This window comes from Anolis sagrei, chromosome 1 (assembly GCF_037176765.1).
Source record: "Anolis sagrei isolate rAnoSag1 chromosome 1, rAnoSag1.mat, whole genome shotgun sequence".
Classification (NCBI taxonomy): domain Eukaryota; kingdom Metazoa; phylum Chordata; class Lepidosauria; order Squamata; family Dactyloidae; genus Anolis; species Anolis sagrei.
Genome location: NC_090021.1, coordinates 212,158,953 through 212,185,376, shown reverse-complemented (window position 1 = coordinate 212,185,376; position 26,424 = coordinate 212,158,953). Strand labels below are relative to the sequence as shown.

Sequence of the window (26,424 nt, the reverse complement as noted above, 5' to 3'; positions counted from 1 at the left end):
GTTGTCCTAGTGCCCTAACATTATTCCTAAACATTCTTTCTTTTGTCAGCCCTTAGAATAATATTATTCAAAGGCAACATACAATGAGCAAACCGAAATGCATTAAAACGCTTTTGAAAATTGGCACGTTTAGTCTGCAGTACTCTCCATGAAGTACGTGTACATAGAAAAGAACTGGGCTTTTCAGTTCTTTTCTTCCACAGGGGAATGCTCTATAGAAGGCAGCTTGAAAGCTTAGTGAGAACACTACAGTGAATTTAAACATTTTAGAGCACAATCCATCTGGATACATTTTTCTGATCAAGAAAGCTTTTGAAGAGCTTTCCCTCATTACAACAGAGATTATGTAGGAGATATTTGTTTAAAATGTACTCTTAGATAAGAGAGCTCTGTCTTTTGGGTGGGAGAATCAATGACTAGAGAGATAGTTAGTTTGCAACAGACCCAAGTCTAAACACCAACTTGATTTTTCATATACACCTAGCTTGCAGGTAATTTTATACAACATTTAAAAAATATTTTTGTGTTTGAAATATAATGTGTGTACACTGAAAAATCGGAAATCAAAAGTATCACTATCCCAGTCACCTATGTGGACAATTTTGGAGTATTTCAGATTTCAGAATTCTGTATAAGGGATGTTCAACCTGTATCAACAAGTTAAAAGAATCTTAAAGTTCAGTGATCCAAAAGGAGGTATGTTGACACATTTGTAACATGTCTAGTGGAAGGGTGAACAACTACTCAAGTTAGGAGATATCACTGAGTTTCAAAGTTTCTTGGGTTGCTTGAAACATAGGTATTTGAAGTAATACTAGTGTGAGAAAGCATCAGCAGAAGAACCCCTTGAGGATTGGACAACTCTATAAGAACCTGTTGAAGCTTTTCTTCATTATACACTTTGAAATATAGTATTCCCTTGAGTCTGACCTAATGCTATGCAGACAGTGATTTTGATTATATTTGATAATCAAAAAAGAACTAATGCCATACCCAGCTTGCAGATGCCTCTTAACTTTTGTCAGCAGTTATCACTTATATTATTTAGTAGAAATAACTGCAAATGGAACAAGCTTCATATGAAAAGCTAATACGTAGGAAATAGAAACAAGAGCATACTACAAGTGGATTTTCTATATTTCCTGGCCAAGCCATAATTACTCTAATTGTAAAGACCTAATGTTAGAGATGTAAAGATTTCTCATTAATACTCACATTATTGATTGGGGAGGGGGGGAGGGTCTCTTGAAATTTGAAATGCTTAGCTAAGGAAGAGAAGAAGGGTAGCAAACATCTTTGCACTTTGAGGCCTTGTTTGGAAAAACTATTAATGATAAAATGATACAGGTTTTTTTGCACAGGAAACTTATTTATTTTTCTGCAACAATTATTTCTCTGCTGGAGCTTCTGTATTTTGTATAAAATACCCTGATTTCTGTGCTAGAATATTGCTTTTTCATACCAAAAGCTCATTTTCTGCACAGAAAAACTGTGTTTTTGCACAAATAAGCTTTCCTAATGTCTACACTGTACTTAAAATTGTGCAGAAACGACAGCAATGAACTGAGAGTGGAATGGAATGGCCACAAAATTTGATGATGATCCTATAAGGAGAAGTACAACATACTTCATTTAAATGGGATATAACAAATAACTACAAACCTGCTTTCATTTTAAAATATAATTTAGCATAATGTTTCATGTTATTCTATAAATTATTAGTTATCAGGCTTCAGAACCCTTCTTAACTTAGAGAATAAGCAAGATCATCGCTGGTTAGTATTCAAATGGGAGACCGCCAAAGAGTATCAGGTACTGTAGGGCATATTTCATAGGAAGGGAGTGGCAATACCATTTCTGAGTATTCCTTGCTTAAGAAAGAACCAAGAAATTAATGGGGGCACATTGAAGTCACATTCTTGAGAATCACCATTGAACTTTGGATACTCATGATAAGTCCAGAAGGCACTCTACCACGGAGAAAAAAAATATTTTGCATTACATCTGCCCCGTTTTCAGTTGCTCTTTGACTATGATTAATGACAGCATTATGACAACTATATCAGACAACTAGAAGAGTTAATGATCCAATTAAAATTTTGAAATATATGCCACAAATATTACTTTAATGTGGATTTGCTCATGACATATTTATGAAGATAATTAAAAGTTTAGGAAGGCTGGGAAATCATAATTGCAGGATTGTTAATCTTGACTGATTTCCTCCAATTGATTTTAAATATGAAACATGAGGCTCAGTGTGAAATTTATATCACATTAGTTGTAACCATACTTTTAGTGCAGTACAGTTCTCTCCAACACAGAAAGACACAAATTCACATATGCCAGACTCTTAGCTGATTTTTCAAAGTACCTATGGTACACAATGTATACTACCTTCTTTTTGTTATTCTTCCTATATCTGGAAAAATGAATCAACTTTGACATTCTTTGATTTCATCTGAATAAAGATTGAATGTCTTACACTGCAAGCAGTCCTATTTATTTTATTTATTATTTATTTACTGTATTTGTATACTGCCTTTCTCAGCCTATCGGCGACTCAAGACAACTAAGATGCTAACTCCCTTCCACAATGTACAACTGCAACATGGAAGTAACCTAGCAGCACAGACAAATTTAGAGGACCCTTGGGAACTCCTCTTGCTTCACACTTTAGAGATGAACAAATTTAGAAAGATTGCACACTGTTTCAAGAATTGGTCCATGTCACAGAATGGCCCTCCTCAAGTTTCAGCCGAAGCTAAGAATCACTGCTCAATTTGGCAACATCTCCTACAAGAGCCATTTAATGGAGCTGATTTGATGGGAGAGTTGTGGCACAAGGTCATGGACACAGGTGAATGGCCAAAATGGGTCTGCTTTGACAGGGACATCCAGTTGCTTCACTTGCTTCATTATGTGGATATATACAGAGTGATGGCTGTCCACACCATCTGCAGCAGAGTCAAATGAGCATGACACAAATATCTGTCAGGGAAAGGCAGGGATATGTCCAATTTTTTAATGCATAACAAGTTGGATTGAAATATGAGAAGCCATTCTAACAGTGAAGCATCAGATAGTTATAAAGATCTAAAATAGACCACCAGAAATCCTATGTTGCTTTTTCATTCATTATTGTTCAACACTATAGTACAGAAGAGGAGTGATATTAAAGTTTAAATCTTCCATATAGAAAAATACTATGTTTTAAAAATAATTTGCTAGTTCTGTATATAGCGGAAAGCCTTTTTTTTTTAATGTCGGGAAGCATGGATGCATCCTCTACTTGCAGTAAATCAGTTCAGGTTTATGTTCCATTTCTGGACCCAAGTCTAGAAGCTCAGACAGCTATTTAAAAAATGCTCAAAGTGCTGTGAAGATAACTTTTAGATGTGCATGTGATTGATGTATAGAAGGAAATTGATAGCTGCTTTGCTACAGCCCTTTGGCAGCAGCCGCTTCCTTTTAGATTTAAGGGATACATTATTGTCCTCCTGCTCCCCTTCTAGATCATCTTCATACCAAGAACTACAGGCGTTGTGCATGGCCCTCATCTCTGTTTTTATATTCATGCAGAGTGGATTATTTTGAGTCCAGCAACACTGTAAAATAAATAGTTTGACACCACTTTAGTTGTCACAGCTCAATGCTATGGAATCATGTGAACTGTAGTTTCATAAGGACTTTAGTTTTCTCTGCTAAAGAGTTTGGCATTTCAGCAAACTACAATTTCCACTGTGTCAAGCTGCAATGATTCTACAATGTAGATGCATCCCCTTGTGAGTGACCTAAGGTCAACCAGTGAGCTTCATTGCCAAGTGGAGAGTGCACACATTCCTTTCTTCAGTTGGAGTCTGGTAACACTATTCACTTCACCAAATTGGTTAGTTACCTGCTTGTCTGTAGATGGGAAGAAGTGTTTTTTCCCCCCTAGCACCAACTCTAAACATCTGGATCTGTTTTCAAGATGTTGTCTGCCAACCTTCTGGCTTCTCTGACATACAGTTGTGGGATGATGGGCAAAGATACATTTTCCCCACTGACACTCATAGCACAGAGTTCTACATTTTAAAAGACTTTAATTTCTCATATTGAAACTATAACTCATGATCGTATGCTACATTGTTAACAGTGTGGTGCTTTAATATTTTTTTAACAAAAATATTTATAAAATACAAAATGACAACAAATTGATCCAAATGACCCTCACATGAGCAATGCATCTGAGCAAATATAAGATGAGTTGGATAGGAGGTTGGACTGGATGACCCTTGTGGTATCTCTTCCAACTCTATGATTTTAGGATACTTCATTATGCTATACAATGACCATTCTGACATTAAGCTGCCTTTCAAAAATAACATTACCACAAAAGTACTACACTTGATCTTAGTCAAAAGGCCAAAAAAGTATGAATTGTAGGCAATTTGGTTATTGTGGGGCATTGTGCCATTTTTTTCAAACTCCGGCAACATTACGTTTTGAGTCAAACCTGTCCTATTGCAAAGCATTTTACAGTGGTTTAATCTTGAGTGGGTCATTAGAATCTGTTAACTTTACAAAAAAAAAAAACCCAGCTTTTTGTGGAGTTGGAAATAACTGACTATGGGAGCAAGTGTCTGCCTTAAGGATGGCAAAGATATTCGCAGACAATCTTCTGAACAAGTATATCTTGTGCCTGACTCGTCTTCTTTGCCAAATCTTCTTCCATGCTCTCTTCAAGATAGTAGGGAAGGAATGTATGACTTATGTTCTTCTGTACATTGGTACCTCTTATGATTTTCCTTCCCCAATTGTATGTACAGTAATATGATCATGTATCTTCAAAGAATAAGTTCCTTGAATTACCATGGTTAACAAAAACTGTGGATAATAGGAAATCCTATTGAATGAACAACTTCAAGAGGAAGCATACCATAAAACTCATTAGATGGAGGACCTTAATCTGGGGGACAGTGGGGGCGTCTGTGGTGCAGCATAATCAATCCATCAGCCAGCAGGGCAAATTGTTAGGCAGTGCCCTGCATTGCTCTCTTGCCATCTCATGCTATTATCTGTTAGGTTCCAGATGGCTCCTGCATTGTCCCCAGCTTGCCTTATGAGAACACAGGTAGTCACCCATGTTCTCAGGACTGGCGCTTAGCACACTGCCACCAGGAGACATGATGTACCAACAGTACTACTGAAAATGGAGGTGAGTGCCCCCCACTCTACATTGCTGCCTTATTCTCTCAGGGGCGGGGGGGGGGGGGTTGTAGCCTCAAAGGTGTCACCATTTCCTATTCTTTTGTTTCTGGATAAGGAAATGGCTCACAGTTGCAACCACCTCCAGTCTCAGGGGAAATGATTGGAAGGAAGCAGAGTGAGGAAGCAACCAATGAAATGTCTGTAGCATGGCCACTTTTGATGCACTGCCTTGTTTCTGCCACATGAATATTTAAAAGATGACCTCAAAGCATGTTTCCAGCTCTTTGGGCTTCTTTTTAATTATATCTCTGGGCCGTAACTGTTCTATGTCTGTGGGAAATAGGGTCTCTGTGGTAAATATTGAACACTGAGTATGTCAGAACTCACCATGGGAGCAAGGGCCAACAGAAGGCCAGTTTCCCATCTGTTAATGGCATTGGGCTATGTAGGCTGAGAATCTCATTATGCGAGACCCCCGAGAAACAGGAATTAGCATAGAAATCATGGTTTAAAAGAGTGAGAAATTAGTCTTCGGGCATCTATGGCCAACTTGACATGCAGACCTAGGCTCTGTTCACAGATGACGGTGAATGGCAAAAAGTAATTATATTTCCTTCACTGCTTAATAGGATTATCCCCTTTGTTTCTCATGTGGCTATCTGCATACACAATGGCACAAAAATTAACCTGAAATATTTTATGCTTGGCAGCTCCAGGGCCTTACTTTCATCATTAGAAATTCACTATAATGGCATGACATTGGCTTGAATTGGGAAACAATTCACTGTATTCTAAAAAAATCTCCCATAGAGTTCTGTATAGGGGCCAAATTAGATGGTCTATTAAATGTGTATTTCACATATCTTATTTTAACATTCAAAATACAAGCAATCAAGATTAGTCCATCATTTGTGCATACAAAAGGAAGGGGAATTAACATTTTTCTCTCTCTGTGCTGCCAATGAAACACACACACACACATCCTGAAAGACCATAAGTTACAACCTCCCATGATATAAATGCAAGCTTCCTGGGGAGAAATGGAGTTAACTATACAGCTACTATTTCACTGTGGACATTATGAAGGGGACACGTGGTTTTCCTAAGTTTTGAAAAGTGCATATGAGCACCTTTCTCTCTGTATGGGCAGCTGAGCTGAGATGGTATTGTAGCATCTGAGGTTCCTGCAAACCATTAATACCTTCTTTCAGTAGAAAGTTATGCATTTGCTTAGAGAGATAAATAAGCTCTTGACTGAAATAAGAAGAAGGAAGGAAAAGAAAAGAAGAAGAAGAAGGAAAAGAAAAGAGAGGCATAACATTGCTCCATCTGTCCAGTTGTGGTTCAAGGCTCCGGGTCTGGTGCATTATGAGAGCCTTGAGGAAGAGGAGACACCGAGTATTTGAAAGCTCAAGTTCCATCATGTGCCTTTGGTTAGGAGGCATCAGTGTCAGGGCTTGGCTGCTTAGCTTTAGCATTTCTCACCCAAAAATAGCTGCCACACCAGGTGCAACTTTCCCCACCGTGTTCAGTTTCATCCGTGAAAAGCCCCTCGAATAAGTCTGCTGCAATGGAAAACAAAATACAACTCAGGATTGCTCTCTCTCTCTCTCTCTCTCTCTGCCTCTTTCTCTCTCCCCCCCATAAACAGCATGTCCCAAAATTATATATACTCATATATTCTTTAACAGTTAATAATAGCTATAGTGCAGGCATGTAGCCGGGGGGGGGGGGGGGGGCTCGAGGGGCTTCAGCCCCCCCGCCCGAAATTCTCATGATGGTCTGTGAGAAGGCCTTACTGGTGCATTATTTAAACTGTTATGTTTATTCATATCATGATCTGATCACCATACTCAATATACCCATATGCATGTGGATATTGGGGTAACGATACAATAGGTTTGCTAGGGTAGACCCTCTTTCACTCAGACTCAGCCCCCCCATATCAAACTCAGTCCCCCGTTCCCCCCCCCCCCCGAATCAAAATCCTGGCTACGGGCCTGATATAGAGGTTATTTGAAGGCTATACCAATATATTTATATTTAAGAATAAATGTTATAATTATGATTTAGTCATATTGCAAATTCCAATTTAAATTGGATTATACATAAAGTGGCCATTTTTGTCATTCCTGTGCAGCAAAGCATTGTTTGAATTGCTGAAACACAGTTATAAACCTTATTGAAAATTTCTATTGTAATTTCATGCCATTTTCTACTACTGGGATCTTTCAGGCTGCTAAAGGTGTATATAATTTTAAAATTGCAAATAATAATAATAATAGCCCAGGTGATTCACTGGAACTTATGTCACAAGTACCACCTGTCAGCAGTAAAGAATTGGTGGGATCGTAAACCCGCAATGGTCATGGAAAATGAACATGCAAAAATACTGTGGGACTTTCGAATCCAGACTGACAAAGTTTTGGAACACAATACACCAGACATCACGATTGTGGAAAAGAAAAAAGTCTGGATTATAGATGTTGCCATACTGAGTGACAGTCGCATTGAGGAAAAACAACAGGAAAAACTCAGCTGCTACCAAGACCTCAAAATTGAACTGCAAAGGCTCTGGCATAAACCAGTCCAGGTGGTCCCAGTAGGCATTGGCGAAAAGATCTCAGCCGGTATTTGGAAACAATGAACGTTGACAAAATCACGATCTGTCAACTGCAAAAGGCCACCTTACTTGGATCTGCGCGCATCATTCGAAAATACATCACATAGTCCTAGACGCTTGGAAAGTGTTCGACTTGTGATTTTTTAATATGAAAACCAGCATCTTGTTTGCTGTGACATACTATTCTTTTGTATCATTAAAATAAATAAATAAATAATGATAATAATCCAGAATTATAAACTGCTTATGGTGTATAGAATACATTTTTGGGACACGCTGTATATACAGGCACAATTTCAGTATAAACATTTTTGTTTGGAGTGCAAAGACATTACCTACAACTGTGCTATTACCAGTCCAGCATTTGTGCAAGGTCCTCAGCTGAATCAATGTCCACAAAGCTTTTAAAGAGACAAGTGTTTCTCCCTTTCTCTGTGCTGCAAAAAGGATAAAGGCATCCATTACAAAACAGCAGTACAGAGACAGCATACAGTCATGTTTCACTTCATTGCAGTTGCCAATGCCTATCTCTCACAAATTTCATAAGCTAAATGAAATGCCTAGCCATGAAACCAGGCTTATGTTTTCACCTCAAAGACTTTTGGGGCTTGGTCGGATTATGGTTGTAATTCCTTAAACCCAGAGAACACAGCGCTTTATGTGTCAAACATTTAACTTCTTGCGTTTGCTAATAGAATATTTTTACCTTTTCTTCCTGCTCTGTGCAAAATAAAAGACACTATGAAACTAGTTGTGCTCTCTGTCTCCCCCCCCCCCACTCTAAAGTAAACCTCAAGACAGGAGACCCCCCTTCCCAAACTACAGGTAGAATGAGATAAAAGAATGGTACATAAAAGGTATGTAACTTTAAGTAACACGACAGGTGACATTGGTAAGAATGCAAGAAGCAAGGAAGAAATGCAAATACTTTTTTTCCAGCTACAAACGAAGCAAAATGCAGCAAGCTATTTACATACACTGACACAAAATGTGTGAGTCTGTTTTAAAGAGCTTTAACATGATCAGAAATATCAGACCGGGGTATCTATACATCCTCCCCTCATGTAGCCCAACTTCCCACTTGGTCCACTCAAGTACTGGCTCCTATAATTGCAAAGCAACCAAGTTTGTGTCTGCAATACATGAAATCATTTTTCTTTAATGGCCAAAAAGGGAGTTTATGTTGCTATGAAAAGGTTGTCCCTCCCACATTGAATCCAACCCCATTTCCCATTGGCCTCCATCTTGGGGTCAGTGAGTGCCAGAGGGCAACCTTACCTGTTTCCTCTGGCTGCTCAGACAGAAGGTGCAGATGGGCCTGGGTGTTGCTGGAGTGCTGCCGCTCTGCAGGACAGCCTGGTATTGCAGGCAGGGCTGCATAGGTTCCTCTCCCAAGCTCCCACTTTGTGATTGCTGTTGATGCTGTTGTAGAAATAGCATGTTAGCCAGGTGTGAGATGTAGCTTGAGGCCAGGCGCAAGGTCTCTATCTTGGACAGCTTGCGATCTGCTGGCTCGGTTGGGATGAGTGTGCGGAGCGCAGTGAAAGCAGTATTCACACTGTGGGTCCGGTCCCTCTCCCGGGCGTTGGCAGCTTGCCTCTGCCTGCTCAGGCCACACAACCGAGGACTCTTGCGCTTGCGTTTGCCTTGGGCACCGGTGGAAGGCAGGGATTTCCCAGAGCTGCTCTCGCTGCTGCCACTCTCCAGCTCCTCTGGGTCGGATGCAGCACCCCCGCTCGACTTCATGCTGAGCCCTGCAGCCCCTCAGCCCCATCACTTTTATGCACAGCAGCTGCCACATTGCTCTGGTTCACATCAGCCGCTGCTCTCTCTCAACTCCCCTCCAGCAGCAGGGTCATTTTTTGAATGGTTGCTCCTTTTAGATCTAGCATATGGTCTCCCTGTAAATAAGGCAAAGGAGGTGGAGCTGCCACCTCAAAGTAGCTGCTGGGCAACTGCAAAGCTGTGCACCTGTTTCCCCCTTGTCATGGAAAAATGTGCAAGCCCTTTGGGCAGTCACTCTGAGCATATGTGGTGGGGAAATGAAGGCCTTTCTTTCCCTTTGCCCTCTATTTAATGAAATGGATTCATGTTCTCTCAAGGGCTGGAGCAGTACTGACACCTCCCCTTCTCTCAGCCAGCATTTTCAAGTCTCAGTATCTATTTTTGGATCTTGGTCCACCAGACCACAAATAAATAAGCTAGCCTTCCTTCCTTCCTTCCTTCCTTCCTTCCTTCCTTCCTTCCTTCCTTCCATCCATCCATCCATCCATCCATCCCAAATGGCAGAACATGCATAATGCAACAATACTCTTTATACATTGTAATCCTTTAAATATATTGCATACATCCAGAAGTATAACTGATATGAATTTCTCAGAGACATTTCCAAAGCCTCAAGCTTCCATCTCCTCGGTTATATACTTGGTGTTGCCATGGACCAAGGGCTTGCATAGCAAACACTACAGGTATTTTTATTAATTAAACCTTGACTTCAAAATATATGATTACAGCCTTCAAATGCAGACATCATTAGCTCGCCAAACTATTCAGAACGCCACTGTTGAACATACAGCCTTTCCCAAAATATTGTTGGAGAAACAACTCAGACAGCCTCATTCACAGATAAGGCTTTGCCTTATTTATTTATTTTTGGAGTATGCACAAGAATACTAATCCCACACATTATTTAAAAAGTATCTGATGGACATCATATCTCTATATGTTTGACTGAAGGATTCAGGTTGTCAACTGTAGTATACCCTTCAACATTGCCACATAGGAAAGTAGGAACATGGAGTCTTTTAAGTAGAGGCTAGATGGCCATCTGTCAGGGGTGCTTTGAATGCAATTTTCCTGCTTCTTGGCAGGGGGTTGGATTGGATGGCCCATAAGGTCTCTTCCAACTCTATGATTCAATGGCCAAGCAATGTCAGAGTGTTTTCAACATAGTAAAAGTTATTCATGAAGAAGAATGGACAAGATAATAAAGGTGGCAGCGGTTTGCCTTTCCTTTCTTGCTAAACAGAGTAGTAACTAACAATCTGTTACTGAGCACAATTTAAAATGCTGGCTTTAGCCTATAAAGCCCTAAAGCTGGGTTCTGGCCCAGCTTATCTGTCCGAATCTACCTCTCTCTATGAACCACAGCAGAGTTTAAGATTATCTGGGGAGGCCCTGCTCTCAGTCCCGCCTCCCTTGCAAGTGCGATTAGTGGAGAAGAGAGACAGGGCCTTCTAAGTGGTGGCCCCTTGGCTGTGGAACTCGATCCCCAGGGATATTGGATCAACCCCCTCCCTCCTGACCTTCTGTAAGAGAGTGAAAATGTGGCTTTGTGACCAAGCCTTTCGAGAACTTGTGCAATAGATAGACTTGGAATAATGTGCAATGCCCATTGGAATGGCCCAGATTACACTTGTAGATTTCATGTTGAACTCTGAATATATTGTTTTTAAATGTTTTAATTGATTTTAATGTACTTTTTAATTCTATTTTAATATTTCTTTAAGTGTACATTGTGTTTTAAGGCATCGAATCATTGCCTGTATATAAAGCTGCCTTGAGTCCCCTCCGGGGTGAGAAAGGCAGAATAGAAATTCTGTAAATAAATAAATAAATAAATAAATAAACTGCTTTAGTACTCCAATTCAATTTGGAGTACTAAAGCAATTGAAGTAAGCTGAATATGGGAGAAAGTGGAATGGGGAAAATTAATCCTGCCAAATCAGGACAGTTTGAGGGGATGCTGAAAGGCCATCTCTTTCCAGCAACTTTACAGATACATTTGGTTGAAAGGATCCAACCAAACATGACCAGAACAAAAATAAGGATGCAAAGAATAAGACCAAAAAATTAAAAAGGGAAAATATCAATTTAATAATATAATAATATAAACATCTAAACACTGCAAATATATCATTTAAAATGCAGCAGAGACACGAGACTAGCAGAATCACATCTCTAACATGAAAGAATAATAGAGCAATCCTCAAGAGAAATGGAAAAAAACAAATGTCCTTAAAAAACTTAAGTCTTCCTTAAAGTCATATTGTATATTTTGCTGCAGAAACCAAACAGTTACAGTAAGCTGAGAATCATAATACCCTCAGGTGAGACTATTCAAACACTGAGAAGCTCCTCTGGGCATTAAATGTTCAGCTGAAAAGTTAAAAGAATTCGCATTGAACTCTTATCTATATCAGATTCCTTCCCAGATTTCTTTCTTTTTAAAAAGAGCATGATTATTCTGAGCAGAATGGTAGCAAGCAAAGACTGGTTACAATATTTTTAATTTTATAGCTTTTTTGTGTGTGGTTTTCACTATAGCACTTCCATTCTGGTGTGACTTTGCTGGATTTTCAGCCGTTTTAAATGTTTAGATGTTTACATTACTTTCTCTTACTACATTCATTTAGTGCAGCAAAATACCAGTGAGGTGATTTCTTCCTCCAATAGCTCATTTTATATAAAATAAGTAGGAATGCAAGTGAAATACCTCAGAGAATAAAGAATAGTAATTGAGCTAGGCTTATTTTTAAAAAATCAAGTCATATTTTTTCTGTGCAATCTATTTTTAAAATTGCAGCCATTTGGAGAAAAATAAATTTCTTACATTTCTATTGTTACATATACGAGATCAAAAAGGAAAGGAAGTACAGCTCATGAAATCAAAATGCAATCATATGTATATCTGCCTAGGAGTAAATCCCACTGATTTGAATGAGATTCATTTCCATTAAAAAAAACCCACTGAAAAACAGTGCCATAATTTGGAAAAATAAAGAGTGGGAGAGGCAATTCTAGAGACCTGTTTATCATTAAATGGCTTTGTCATTTTCACAAAACAGTGGGTTCAGTTTTTCCAGGGCTGGATTAAACTCTTATTTATTTATTTTACTTCTTTACAGTATTTGTATGTCACCCTTCTCACCCCGCAGGGGACTCAGGGCGGATTACAATACACATATATATGGCAAACATTCAATGCCAATTAGACATACAACATATATAGACAGACACAGAGACAATTTAACATTCCAGCTTTTTGGCTTCATGAGGGTATGCTCGATTCCGGCCACAGGGGAGCTGTCACTTCACCGTCCATTTGTGACACTGAGTCCTTTGATGGAGTACTTCAGTTTTCTGCATGCTGCTGGAAGGTTTTATGGCATCGTAAATTAGTTAAATTGGCCTCCCCGCATAAAGCAGTACATAAATTTCCCACTTGACAGATGTAACTGTCTTTCATGCTGCATAGGTCCACAGCAAACTAGACTAATGGCCGGAAGCTCACTCTGACCCGAGCTGGCTTCAAACTCATGACCCCTCAGTAAGTAGTGATTTAATGCAGTTAGCTGCATCACAGCCCGGTCTTTCCTTTTACTACCTTACTCAGAGAAGGGGTGGTTCCTTTCTTGATATGAAAGAATAACCAAGGGTTTTTTTCCTGATTTTCTGGCTAGGTTTTTTAGATATATATAGGGTCATGTGGAGGAAAACACTCCTGCAGCCACTTTTCCCCCCTTGAGCCTACTGGAAAGGGCAAAATTCCTCCCTCTTTTCTCCTTTCCATGCTATTGAGTGTCACTGAGTACGCTCCACACTTTTGGAGTATGTGTGAACAGCTGGGCTAATTCTGAACTTGACCAATGATAGTTGCTACAACAGTCATCATTTCCTCTCTTGCCAAGTATTATTACTGCGTACTCAATGCCAACTTTTATGCCTTTTTCAAAATATGTGTTCTTCAACCTAGTATTTATTCAAAGTCCATCATTTGTACTCAATCATTATGTTTCTCTTTTACAAAAAACAAAAAAACCCTGATGGCACCACACCATTTTGAACTCCACATCATCCAGTTTTTCCAGGCTGAATAGTGTGACAAGCACTTAGGCTAATTGGCAGTAATAAACAGCCCTTTTTATTTGGCCCTTCAGAAGATTATTGGCCTTGTTTGTCTCAATATTAATCTATTTCCCCACATTAGTGTTGGAGTACCAGAGGTTCTTTCCTTTTATCACAAATGCAAATGCTTCAAAATGGGCAGCTGTTCTGACATTCTTGGCCTAGAGTCATGCCATCATTCTGTCCTCTCACTAAGAGTGCTAATGCTTGTCTGTGTTTTGCTTGTCTGTTGATACACAATAGATTCTCAGTCACAGTTTGGCATGTTCATCATGCTAGACAGAGATGTTTAGTATGTCCTATGGTGTTTAGTAGAAAGTTTGCACTGTAGACTGTACAGAATAAAGCTACTGTTGTAAATTGTGGTTAATATGGTAGCACTTCTGGTACAAAATATTATAATAATAGAAGTGACTGATTTACAATAGGAAGAGTTCAAGATCTACACTGCACTCTTTCATTTCTGTGCATATTAAGTCCCTTTGCTCAGTTTTCAGAGATACCTTCCCATGATTCACTCTATTCAACAGGGTCAACTGAATTTGTATATCACTACAACTCCCAGAAATCCCAACCATTTTATCAACTGTTAGGATTTCTAGGTGTTGAAAGCCAAAACATCTGGGGAGCCACAGGTTGAGAACCATTGCTAGCCTAACTTGTTTTCTGCCTGTCTATTTTTTCAGTGAGGGCTATTGACCTGAGCAGGATGTGGTTAAATAAACAACAACATCGTATTGTCGAAGGATTTCATGGCAGGAATCACTGGGTTGTTGTAGGTTTTTTCAGGCTATATGGCCATGTTCTAGAGGCATTCTCTCCTGACGTTTAGTCTGGTGGTTGTTAGAGTGATCCAGTATTTCTGCAGGAGTCTACCGTATACCACACAGCTGTGGACAAGTCTACATAAGGACCACCAAATGCAGCATTGCCCAAACATGAATCAAGGAACATGAAAGGCACTGCAGACTACTTCAACCAGAGAAGTCAGCCATAGCAGAGCACCTGATGAACCAACCTGGACACAGCATATTATTTGAGAACACAGAAATGCTGGACCACTCTCACAACCAGCATGTCAGACTACACAGAGAAGCCACTGAAATCCACAAGCATTTCAACAGAAAGGAGGAAACCATGAAAATGAACAAAATCTGGCTACCAGTATTAAAAACTCTAAAATTAAAACAGCAAAACAGCAGAGGGAAAACAATCAGGGACATCTAATCACCTCTCAACAAAAGATTGCTCCAGGCAATGCTAATCAAGGTGGTCAGTTGAAACATTCACACCTATCTCCAGCAGACAAGAGTTCTTTGTCCCACCCTGGTTTTTCCACAGATATATAAACCCATTTTCCTAGTTCCAGCAGACCTCACTACCTCTGAGGATGCTTGCCATAGATGCAGGCGAAACGTCAGGAGAGAATACCTGTAAACCATGGCCATATAGCCCGAAAAAACCTACAACAACCCAACAACAACATTGAGTTAGATCTTAGGATATATTTCAGAACTGTAGTTTTTATGAAAAAAGCAAAATAAAACTTGGTCTTAATTCCTAATCTGCTGCACGCTGACTGTCCATGTGCAGAAATCTATTCAATATTCTGAACTAGATAAGTTCTTGCACTCAAGATGCTTTTGTCTTAACACAACCGTGCATTGTGAAATGGAAAAATCACTTTACAGACTAATCTAGTCAGACTTTAATATCATCGTTACTAGTATCCACATGCTGCATTGATTTGAGAGTATTTCTGCAACATGTGAAACTATTCAATGAAATTCATTTTTTCCTAAGAATTAAAAGTATACAATAAAGGAATTGAAGGGCAATCTAAACAACTTGCAAGCTTAGAAGAAAATTCCATAGTTTTTGTTAGTGACTAATTTTAAATTGGAAGGAATTGCATACCTCAATTTTTCCTGTTTTCAGCTATATGTCTCTCTGTGTAATTGCAACATCTTTAGGTTAATATAGCAGTGTTTGTGTCCTTGAAAGCAAATCTTTAGATTGATTTTGTTTTTCAGCTCTGAATGGGTATTAATGAATACTTTAATTGATCACAAACTTAGATCAAGTTCAATGCAGGATATCATTTTCAGGATCTGGTGTAGTTATGAGACCAGGTAGTAAACACCAAACAAAAGGGCTCCGGTTGTCACGGAAAACTTATAAGACAGGTTGAGCATCCCTTATCTGGAATTCTAACATACTCTAAAATCCTTAATTGTTCACATGGGTAGCTAAGACACTTTTGTTTTATAATAGTTCAATATACGCAAACTTTATTTCATGGACAAAATGTTATATAAAATATATTTAGGCTATGGTTGCAAGGTGTATATGAAACATAAATTGATTTCATATTTAGATTTTGATCTCATCTACAAGATCACTCATTGTGTACATTTATGCAAAATATAGGTATTCCGAAACCCTAAATAAAATGTTCTGAAATCCAAATCACATCTGGTCCAAAGTATTTCAGATAAAGAATGCTCAGCCTGTCAGATTGGTCTTCATTCAGATAAAATTAAATCCAGTGCCACCTAGTGACTTAACTTCACAATGAGACTATAAGCACACTTTCCTAAACTTTTTAGAATTCATGACTTTTCTCTTCATCTCTGTTTATCTGAGCAGTTTTGAGGAAGGAAGAGGTGGGGAGATGGATGGAAGGAAAGAAGTCCATAGAAGTATTTGAAAGGAGAGAACATCTGCAGCAAATGCAACATAGAGCTAATGCAACGATTAGAGAAAGGTTATTCATTCATTTATTTATTTATTATTTAAACATTTGTACCCCATCCTTCTCAACCCCCGAGGGGAGACTCAGGGTGGCTTACACTGGCAACAATTTGATGCGATTCAATTCAATTCGATTCAATTCGAACACACAACATAGCAATAAAACACAATCAAAACATTGATTAAAACATTAAATATAAATAGGCAGTTAAAACATTATTAACAATAATATGGCCACATCCAAATTCGATTGAACATTCAGGGACTTTGTCCAAAGCCTGTCCATTATCAGTTCACATACATCAACTGTGATTGCGGCTAAGCCTGCTGTCCAAATGCCTGGTCCCACAACCATGATTTGAGCTTTTTCCTGAAGGTAAAGAGAGATGACACCAAGCTAATTTCACTGGGAATGAGTTCCACAGACAGGGAGCCACCACTGAGAAGGCCCTGTCTCTCGTTCCCACCAACCGCGTTTGCAAAAAAGTCAGGACCGAGAGCAGGGCTTCCCTGGATGATCTTAAATTCGAAGGAGAATTTAATTGCTTTTACTCCATGATTTCTTAAAGCTTTAACAGGGAATGACTACACAATTCACAGATAGTGGAATATGTCCTGAACACTAGTTATTAGTTATTGATTGTGACACCATTTAAGCAAGTGCTGGGAGGAATATATTCTTTAAAGAGAGGGCATTCACTTATTTTTCTCTACAATCATCCCAGTTTGCCTAAGGTTGATAACATAAGCAGGAGTAAGCATGTGTCTACACCAGCAGGCTGTTCGGAATTGTGGAAGTTGAAGTTCAAAAACACCTGGAGGGCCCAAGTTTGCCCAATCTGATCTCCACTGACAGAGGAGATTAAATGACTTTGTAAAACTATATCTTCTATGATTTGATAGCATTGAGCCACAGCAGTTAAGTGGTGTCGAACTGTATTAGAATCATAGAGTCAGAAGAGACCTCGTGGGCCAGCCAGTCCAACCCCCTGCCAAGAAACAGGAAAATCACATTCAAAGCACTCCTGGCAGATGCTCATCCAGCCTCTGTTTCAAAGCCTCCAAAGAAGGAGCCTTCACTACACCCTGAGGCAGAGAGTTCCACTGCTGAACAGCTCTCATAGGTAAGAAGTTCTTCCTAATGTTCAGGTGGAATCTCCTTTTCTATAATTTGAAGCCATTGTTCCACGTCCTGGTCTCCAGGGCAGCAGAAAACAAGCTTGCTCCCTCCTCCCTATGACTTCCCTATCATGTCTACTCTCAGCCTTCTCTTCTTCAGGTTAAACATGCCCAACTCTTTAAACCACTCCTCATAGGGCATGTTCTCCAAACCCTTGATCATTTTAGTCTCCCTCCTCTGGACACATTCCAGCCTGTCAACATCTCACTACAACGGTGGTGCCCGAATTGGACACAGTATTCCAGGTGTGGTCTGACCAAGGCAGAATAGACAGGTAACATGACTTCCCTGGATCTAGACACTTTTTATTTATATTCCAAAACCCAGTTGGCTTTTTTAGCAGCTACATCACGTTGTTGGCTCATGTGTAACTTGTTGTTCACAAGGACTCCAAGATCTTTTAATTCTAATGTGCTATGAACATATGCTATGAACATTAACAGGTAACATTTTGACACACCTGGCACAGTGCATATCATGGAGTAAATAGAAAAAAATGGTAATACCAAAGAGCAGAGCACCTAGCAGATCTTTCATATGAGCAGGACTATTTCCAGTATGATTTTTTTCTTTATTAAAATTCATTCTGTGAATATTTTGTGTTATTATTATTATTATTATTATTATTATTATTATTATTGAGGCCCGCTCTGGGATGAAAACTGTTAGAAGAAATTTCTGATGAAGCCCTTTCTGATACAACTTAACTGGGACTTGCAAGGAAGTTCAGTTGGAGACTACTGGAACCTATTATTATCCTCAGAAATTTCTGAAAATTGTTAGCTCCCTTGGGAAGGCCCTTAACATTTCTGTTGGCTGAAACAGGTCAGACATTTTAACAATAAAACGTTCCTCCATTGTATTCCGAGACATGCCTCTTTATCAGTAGAGAAAGAAAACACCAAAATTGTATCTGCCTTCCTGCATAAGACAAAATCCTAGTAATAAAATGACCTATGCAATGAGATCATCAGAGTCTTTAAATAGAGAGCAGGTGCTTTACAGGGTTGTGTAAAACAGGGGAAATAACTGACGATTACTTATACTATTTCTCATAGCACAGTTTATGAGCCACAATAGAGCTAATGGCAAAGTCAATTTCACCTTTCAGAATGACAAGCCTATTGCTTGAAAACAGAAGCTGCAAAATGAATCAATTTCATTTTCTACCCTCAATATATATAGTACTCTATTTTTAACTATGCTGTAATGATGGGTTCAGGGCATACCCATTCCGCATCTCCTAAAGCACCAGCACTTGAGGATCTAATGTGATAATCAGATAAGCCATACATTTTATGTAGATGAGGATTTTTTTTAATCTTGTGAATTGCTTTGTGTCCCATGAATGTCCATCCAGTTTAAGGGCTTGATTGCATGAACCCCCTATTCCACTGTAGTCCTGTTATCACTGATAGTGGATACATACCAAGTTACACACCTTCAATATTGCATCTCTCTTCATTCACATAATAGCATTGATTCACCAATTCATCATCCCATGATCGTACTTCCATTTACCCTTGTAACCACATCTTCTAGAACGGGCTGTGACGCAGCTAGTTAGCAGTCAGCTGCAATAAATCACTACTGAACGAGAGGACATGAGTTCAAAGCCAGCCTGAGTTGGAGTAAGCTCCTGACCATTAATAATCTAGCTTGCTGTTGACCTATGCAGCCTGAAAGACGGTTGCATCTGTCAAGTAGGAAATTTAGGTACCGCTTTATGCGAGGAGGCCAATTTAACTAATTATTATGCCATAAAACCTTCCGGCAGTGTGCAGAAGAATGAGGAAGTAATCCATCAAAGGAGTGGCAGCTTCCCCTGTGGCCAGAACCAACCATACCCTCATGAAGCTGGAAAAGCTGAAATATTAAATTGCCTTTGTGTCTGTCTATATATGTTGTAGTACAGTTTTATAGCAGTGGAAGGGGTGCGATGAGCGATCATCTGCTTGATGGAGTCTCTGTCTGCTCCCAAAGGCTAGGAGATGGAGCTGTGTGTGCCCCATTACTGTCCTGGGAGCCTTGGATTGGGATTCTGACCTAATCTCCTGCTTCCATCACAGTGGAAGATGCCATCACATTTTCAGTGTTGAACTAGAACTCTACTGCAAATCCAGTCAACTTCTGGCAGTATGTGTCTTCTTTCCTTTTGCCTCAAGCAGGCCCTTGTCTTGCAGCCAGAGACTACAATACGAAGCCAAGCAGAGCTAGAGAAACAGTGACTGTGACTATGATCCCCTTGAAAAATATTTCCCCCTGTTATCAGTTTTGTATTTGGCCCTTGCATGCTATGAAGGAAGATTTTCATATACATTTGATGTCTTAAAGGTATGTGTGCGTGTGAGTGAGTGTTAAACAGCAAACTGAACTGGAGCACAGTCAGAGCTTCCCTGGATGTTCTAATGTATACGTTTTCAATGCTTCTTTTCATGTACTTGTACGATGTGAATGTAAAGGGAGCCAATAAAGCATGAAAGAACTATAATCCAGTTTATAATTGTTAGCGTGCTTCCCTTACAATTGTTCCCATGGCACAACACAGAGCTACCTTCTTCCCCCCACGGCTTTCTATCTTGAGTGGCCTCCTCAGAGGTACTCAAAAGGGCAGATAGCTTTTAAATACTTCACCTTGTTCAGCTTTTGCTTTACGCTGAAATAGGCTTTTAATCCAACTAAATGACTGGAACTGTGACCCTGAGCCGTCCTCCTAATTGAGCTTTTCTGTGAATTAGGTCTCTGTTATGCTGGATTGAAATCAGCCCGGGGAGGAACTCCCTTGAAGTCTTGTCAAGACATGCTGAATTTTCAACCCCTGTAATTAGAGCAAAGTCAGGAGCAGGCCATTTATCGCTCCATTACATTATGGTAGCTATCTTCTTCCTACCCAATGCATACAATTTGTAAAATAAAAGAATCCGATCCTTTTGTCTCGTACAGGCACAGATACACATAGACTTACAGGACACAGGGGAAACCTGTCTTTCATAATAGCAAATGTATTGTACAAGTTTAAACTTTCTGATTCCTAGTAGCACAAACCAGTTGTTGAAAAAAAATCTTCCAATTTGGGATAGGCAAAGTGCAGCCTATAGGTTGCTTGTGGCTCCCAGGGCCTCCGTGGCCCATGATGATGATGATGATGATGATGATCATCATCATCATCATCATCATCTTTATTTATACCGTGCCACCATCTCTCAGAGGGACTCGGGGCAGCTTACAAAGCACCCAAAGGGGCAAACATACAATACAAAAATGGCGAAAACAATAATATAAAACAATGACAGCCAACATAAATATCTCACTTCACAAAACCCCTGGTTAAAAACAGTAAAATACAGCAATAGCTGCAAGAATAGACCAACAATATTCAAGCTCAGTCATGTAAAGTGCTTGGTGAAATCTATGGATCCTCACGCAGATTCATTAAAGGAATCTCAATATGCTTGAAGGCTTGTTGAAAAAACCATGTCTTCAATTGTGTATGGCTTGAAGAGTGGGGGCTAGTCTGATGTTCCTCATGTGGGAAATACTACGCGAGTGCAGTATTTTTCTGAATGAAGTAGAGAGTGTTTGAGGACCAGGACATCCGTAGGGATACCAAGGTGCTTGTTTATAAAGCTATTGTCCTCCCAAACCTGCTATATGCCTGCGAAACATGGACTGTCTACAGATGTCACATGCAACTCCTGGAACGATTCCATCAGCACTGCCTCCAGAAAATCCTGCAAATCTCTTGGGAAGGCAAGCATGCTGGAAGAAGCAAAGACCACCAGCATTTAAGTGATGGTCCTCCGCCATCAACTCCACTGGACCGGCCACGTTGTCCGGATGCCCGACCACCGTCTCCCAAAGCAGTTGCTCTACTCCGAACCCAAGAATGGAAAACAGAATGTTGGTGGACAGGAAAAGAGATTTAAAGATGGGCTCAAAGCCAACCTTAAAAACTCTGGCATAGACACTGAGAACTGGGAAGCCCTGGCTCTTAAGCGCTCCAGCTGGAGGTCAGCTGTGACCAGCAGTGCTGCAGAATTTTAAGAGGCATGAATGGAGGGTGAAAGAGAGAAACATGCCAAGAGGAAGGCGTGTCAAGCCAGCCCCGACTGAGACCATCTTCCACATGGAAACCAATGTCCCCACTGTGGGAGAAGATGCAGGTCAAGAATAGGGCTCCACAGTCACCTACGGATCCACAAGAATACTGATCCTGGAATACTATCCTACTCGTCCAATGAGGGATCGCCTAAGTAGAGTATTCCAAAGATGGGGGGCCACCACCGAGAAGGTCCTCTCTCTTGTCCCCACCAACCGCACTTGAGACAGAGGCGAGACCGAGAGGAGGGCCTCCCTGGTAGATCTTAATGCCCGTGCTGGTTTGAAGAAAAAGATGCAGTCACGAAGACAGGAAATAGCTCCAAAATGCCTTTTAGAGCACTTCCACCATCTTGGCCTTGCCTCCCAAATGAGAGACTCTTTTTGAAGCAAGAAGTTAACTTGAAATTCCTTCAATTTACTACTTAATTTTATGTAAAAGGGTTTCCAATGGGCCTAAAATGGTCCAGCAAAGTCCCAAAGCCTGATGAAAATGCCTCTGTCTCTTCTAGGACATTAGAGACATTTGGGGGCAATTTGGCTGCTTCTTCTTCTTTTTTCAGGAATGAGTGCAGTGATGGATGCAGCTCTCGTAGGCCCTATCTACACTGCCATAGAAATTCCAGATGATCTGCTTTGAATTCGATTATATGGCAGTGTAGAGTTAGGTAATCCAGCTCAAAGTAGATAACATGGGTTTTCTGCTTTGATAATCTGGATTATTTGGCAGTGTAGAAGGGACCCAAGTCTTGTTGAGCTATGTTGATCTAAAGGTGAAGCTATTCCAAAATTTATTGGAAAGATTTGTTCAAAAGAATTTCCCCATGGCCTTCCGCTGAGACTGAAACTCCCCAAAGGTCACCCAGGCCCCTTCTACACTGCATATAATCCAGATTATCAAAGGAGATAATCCACATCATCTTCTTTGAACTAGATTATCTAAGGCCCTTCAAGACAGGCCCTATACCACAGGATTTGAGCCCAGGTTTTCAGTTTATTCCAGATTATCTGGCAGTGCAGACTCACTGCTGTGGAACACCCTCCCTGTTGACATCCGACAGGCGCCCTCCCTTATGTCTTTCCGTAAGGGCCTAAAGACGTGGCTATTTGAGAAGGCATTTAACTGAGTGCTACATTCACTGGTAATGACGACTGGAACGGAATATGGTTTACGAGCTTGGTTATGATTCTACGATAAGACGGAGCGGATTATTTAGTGTAATTTAGTATTGTGTAGTAGTGATTATTGCTTATTGTAAATGTGTTTTTATATGTTGTACACCGCCGTGAGTCGCCCCAGGGCTGAGAACGGCGGTCAACAAATGCAGCAAATAAATAAATAAATAAATAAATAAATAAATATAATCCAGTTTAAAGCAAAAAACTTGGGATCAGATCCTGGGATGTAAGGCCTGTCTGGAAAGTCCCTGAGTCTACATTGCTATATAATCCTGTTCAAAGCAGATAATCTGGATTTTATATGGCAGTGTAGAAGGGGTCCCTGTGAGTGTCATGACCCAGCAGGGATTTGAACCCTGTTCTCCAGAGACATAATCCAATGCCAGCTTTCAATACATACCAATACATACCTATACCATGCTGGCTTTCAATACAAAGCTCCTGCATTCCACTTCACAATTGCTCTCCACTTTGCTAACCAACATGCTATTTTTTAACCTTTCAAGTCCTTCCCTTTCACCTAATCAGCCATAATTTCAGCCGAAGCACCTGCACATTGCTTATCTCCCTAGGTCACTCAAAGATGCTGCCATGGTCAAAGAGAAGATGACAACCTCTCTTTTTCCATACAAAATGAAGAGGAGTAGCAGATGATTTTTCATTTCAGTGCTGGCAACCTCTTCTACTGCAGCTTAGAACACGGAAGGAAAGAAATGAAAATGTTTTTGTTTGGTTTTTTTGGAGGGAAACTGTCAAGGAAACTCCTGTCCCAACAAAAGAATAGTCTTTGACTATTTAAGGTTCTTTTAAAAAGTTATCGCCATTGATAGACATAGGAATCTGGCCAAAATTCTGTATCTCATAGAACCCATTGTTTCCCTGTGCCTGCCCCATTATGGTTGTGTTGTGGCCAGGGGAGGGAAAACATAGTCTAGTTCTGTAAGTTGTATGTATCCTGGAAGATCCCTGGGACTGCATTGTCATATGCCTGCCTCTCTGAATATAGCCAGATAAATCTTGTATACCTCGCCAGTGCTGTCCCCTACCCATTACATCTCTGAGTTCAGCAGAAGGGTGTAGAAAGACAGCACTTCTCTGGAGACTGGCCATTACCCGAGGGGCATAGTGAATTCTTTCATTTGTAACTTTTGGTCATACAAATGCCTCTGTCACTAAGAGGATACCAACATGCATTTTGATTTTTTTGGCCCAGGTTCTTGATCCTCAGAAGGGCGTTGAGGGGATTAGGCCTTTTTGCTCTTGTTTCACCATGAGTAAGCCTGCCTGTCTGTCCTTTTTTTGCTTCCAGTTTGTAAGACATAGCTAAATAATTCATACTTTCCTGCAAGAATGAAGTTAAGAAAGTCTGATGTCCCTAGTTTAACGTTCTACTGCCCATCTGAGGCAGTTGCTTCATTCTCCACAATGAGTAATGCAGACCTCACTACCTCTGAGGCTGCTTGCCATAGATGCAGGCAAAACGTCAGGAGAGAATGCCTCTAGAACATGGCCATATAGCAAAAAAAACCTAAAACAACCCAATACAGGCTCTGCTACTTCTCTCCTTTCTCTGTTCCCCAAGTCAATCTTGCTCCTTGGGACAGGAGCCTGCCCTCTTGTTTTCAGTAAAGCACAATGTAACCTGTTTGGCCCACATATGAACATTATTCTACTTATTAACATAAATATACCCCCACCAGGACATGTGTTTTATGAAGTTCCATAAGTTGCCCTCAGGGTGTGAATGGTGGGAAAAATGAATAGGCATTTTAAAAAGGAAAGGCAAGGGGAAAAAGACAAGGTTAACAAAAGATGAATACAAACTTAGTGAGAGACAATAAGAATTTGTTGCCTTTGTGGCTATAGTTGGGTATGAAATGACAAAAAAGCCCCAGATTGATTCAGTTTGAAAGTACTACAAGGTTAATTTCATGAACATGAATTTAATACGCAATGAGGGAAATTCAAAACAAGCAGGAGTCTGGATTGTACTATGTTGATGCAACTAATCTGTTTGCCTTTCTGTCTGACTTTCCTTCAGTAGGTTTGTTTTTAGACCCATGAGACTTGCCCATGGATAGGTGTGACTTCCCATTTTTATTTCTACTTTACTGCGATGACACGTCTCTCCTTTGGGCTTCTTATATTTATCCATATATACAGACATTGGAAAAGATACTTCTATATCTATTTCAATCAAGAAATGTGTTGTCCATATGTTTGTGCCTCACTGTATAAGCCCACCCAAGGGACTGTGGATGTGGACATGTATGGCTTCATTGAGGTATTATTTAAAAGCAAGTTAACCCAAAACACAAAGAGAGAACCCTACACTTTTCATTTAAGACAGCAGCTTCCACTATTGTGATTTTTGTGGGGTTCAGACTGATCTCCATGTGCAAGGAGATATGGAATGGTAGGGCAGCATACCTTCTCTCATTGTATGTAAGTTAAACATCTCATAAAAAACAAATTAGGGACTACCTGCATCTTTTGGACTTTATCATGTGAGACTGAAAAAAGTACACTTATGACAGGATAAAAGCACCTTTGGATCAAGCTTATCACATAACATCACATCTCTGCCATAGTCTCATTGTGCTTGAATTGTGATTGAATCATCTCTTTTCATTGATGGGAAAAACCCATCAATGAATCCATTGTCACTGTTCCTCTGTCACTCTTCCTTTTGCAATAATGTCATTTTGGAGGAGTCCCAGTATTACAAAACATAGCAAGGTTTTGTGAGAATGTTGAAACTGTGTGAATGTATCAGTTATGGTAAAAGAGGAGGAAAGGAAAAATAGAAAAATACAGTGTGCATGTGCTAGGGTAAACACAGGTAGCAGGTGAACTGTCTGGAAGATTGATCATAAGAATGTGCATACAAAAATTACCAGCATTGTACAATTGTTTCTATAATGGTATGCTTCCACTTACTTAAAGAATGCAATAGCGATGCAACAACAGACTGGTGTAATAAAGTCCTGTGTTACTAACATTATTGGCTCCTGACAGCCTCTCTTTCTCTCTCAATGTTGATTCAGATTCCATGAGTTAATGCAAAATTATTGGTTTATGTGCATGTGCTCTTTCCCAATTTGATGCCCACCATTAACTTGGTGTTAAGTTAAAATGCTGCTTTCTTATTAAAGTCTTTGGGTTTTAATAATTGTATTCAATTTACACATGTATATGCTATGTGATATCTGTTGCTGGTTGCAATGAAGCTGTCCCCTACTACTGATGGACATCATCCATCCATAGCCCTGATGGTTCCACAGTCCTTTGAGTTACCTTGTGCAGTGAGGTCCGAGTGTTTCTATGGTGGCATGCTGTTGATGTCAGGGAGTAGGATTGTCTTCTACTTCCATTCTTTCTTTGCTGAAAAAGAAGAAAATATTTTTGGACAATTTCAATAGAAAGGAAGAAACCATGAAAATGAACAAAATCTGGCTACCAGTAATAAAAAAACTTAACTCAAAAATGA

General features: G+C 39.9%; 1 protein-coding gene and 1 long non-coding RNA gene across 4 annotated transcripts in view; one reads left to right on the top strand and one right to left on the bottom strand.

Moving 5' to 3' along the window:
• LOC137097770 (uncharacterized) overlaps positions 1 to 26,424 on the top strand; it is a 166,543-nt gene that overhangs the window by 36,245 nt on the left and 103,874 nt on the right. The gene's annotated exons all lie outside the window — the stretch shown is intronic.
• On the bottom strand, positions 6,484 to 9,869 carry LOC132775412 (transcription factor 15-like). 3 transcript variants are annotated; one of them, XM_060776156.2, is made up of 3 exons: positions 9,095 to 9,869; positions 8,152 to 8,253; positions 6,484 to 6,758 (listed from the first exon to the last, which is right to left on the bottom strand). In XM_060776156.2, exons 1-2 carry the CDS (start codon positions 9,560 to 9,562, stop codon positions 8,221 to 8,223), a joined length of 501 nt encoding a protein of 166 aa, XP_060632139.1. In that variant the 5' UTR covers positions 9,563 to 9,869; the 3' UTR covers positions 6,484 to 6,758; positions 8,152 to 8,220. The 3 variants fall into 3 exon arrangements, with proteins under 3 accessions (XP_060632139.1, XP_067319317.1, XP_060632145.1); XM_067463216.1 differs by having other exon boundaries at positions 6,484 to 6,755; XM_060776162.2 differs by having other exon boundaries at positions 8,156 to 8,253.

What these genes read in the sequence shown, in the direction of transcription:
- LOC132775412 (XM_060776156.2), bottom strand. Translation starts at nt 9,562, where the DNA reads ATGAAGTCGAGCGGGGGTGCTGCATCCGACCCAGAGGAGCTGGAGAGT. An exon ending in TGAGCAGCCAGAGGAAACAG is followed by an intron (nt 8,254 to 9,094) that starts GTAAGGTTGCCC and finishes TCCTTTTTGCAG; the next exon opens with CACAGAGAAAGGGAGAAACA.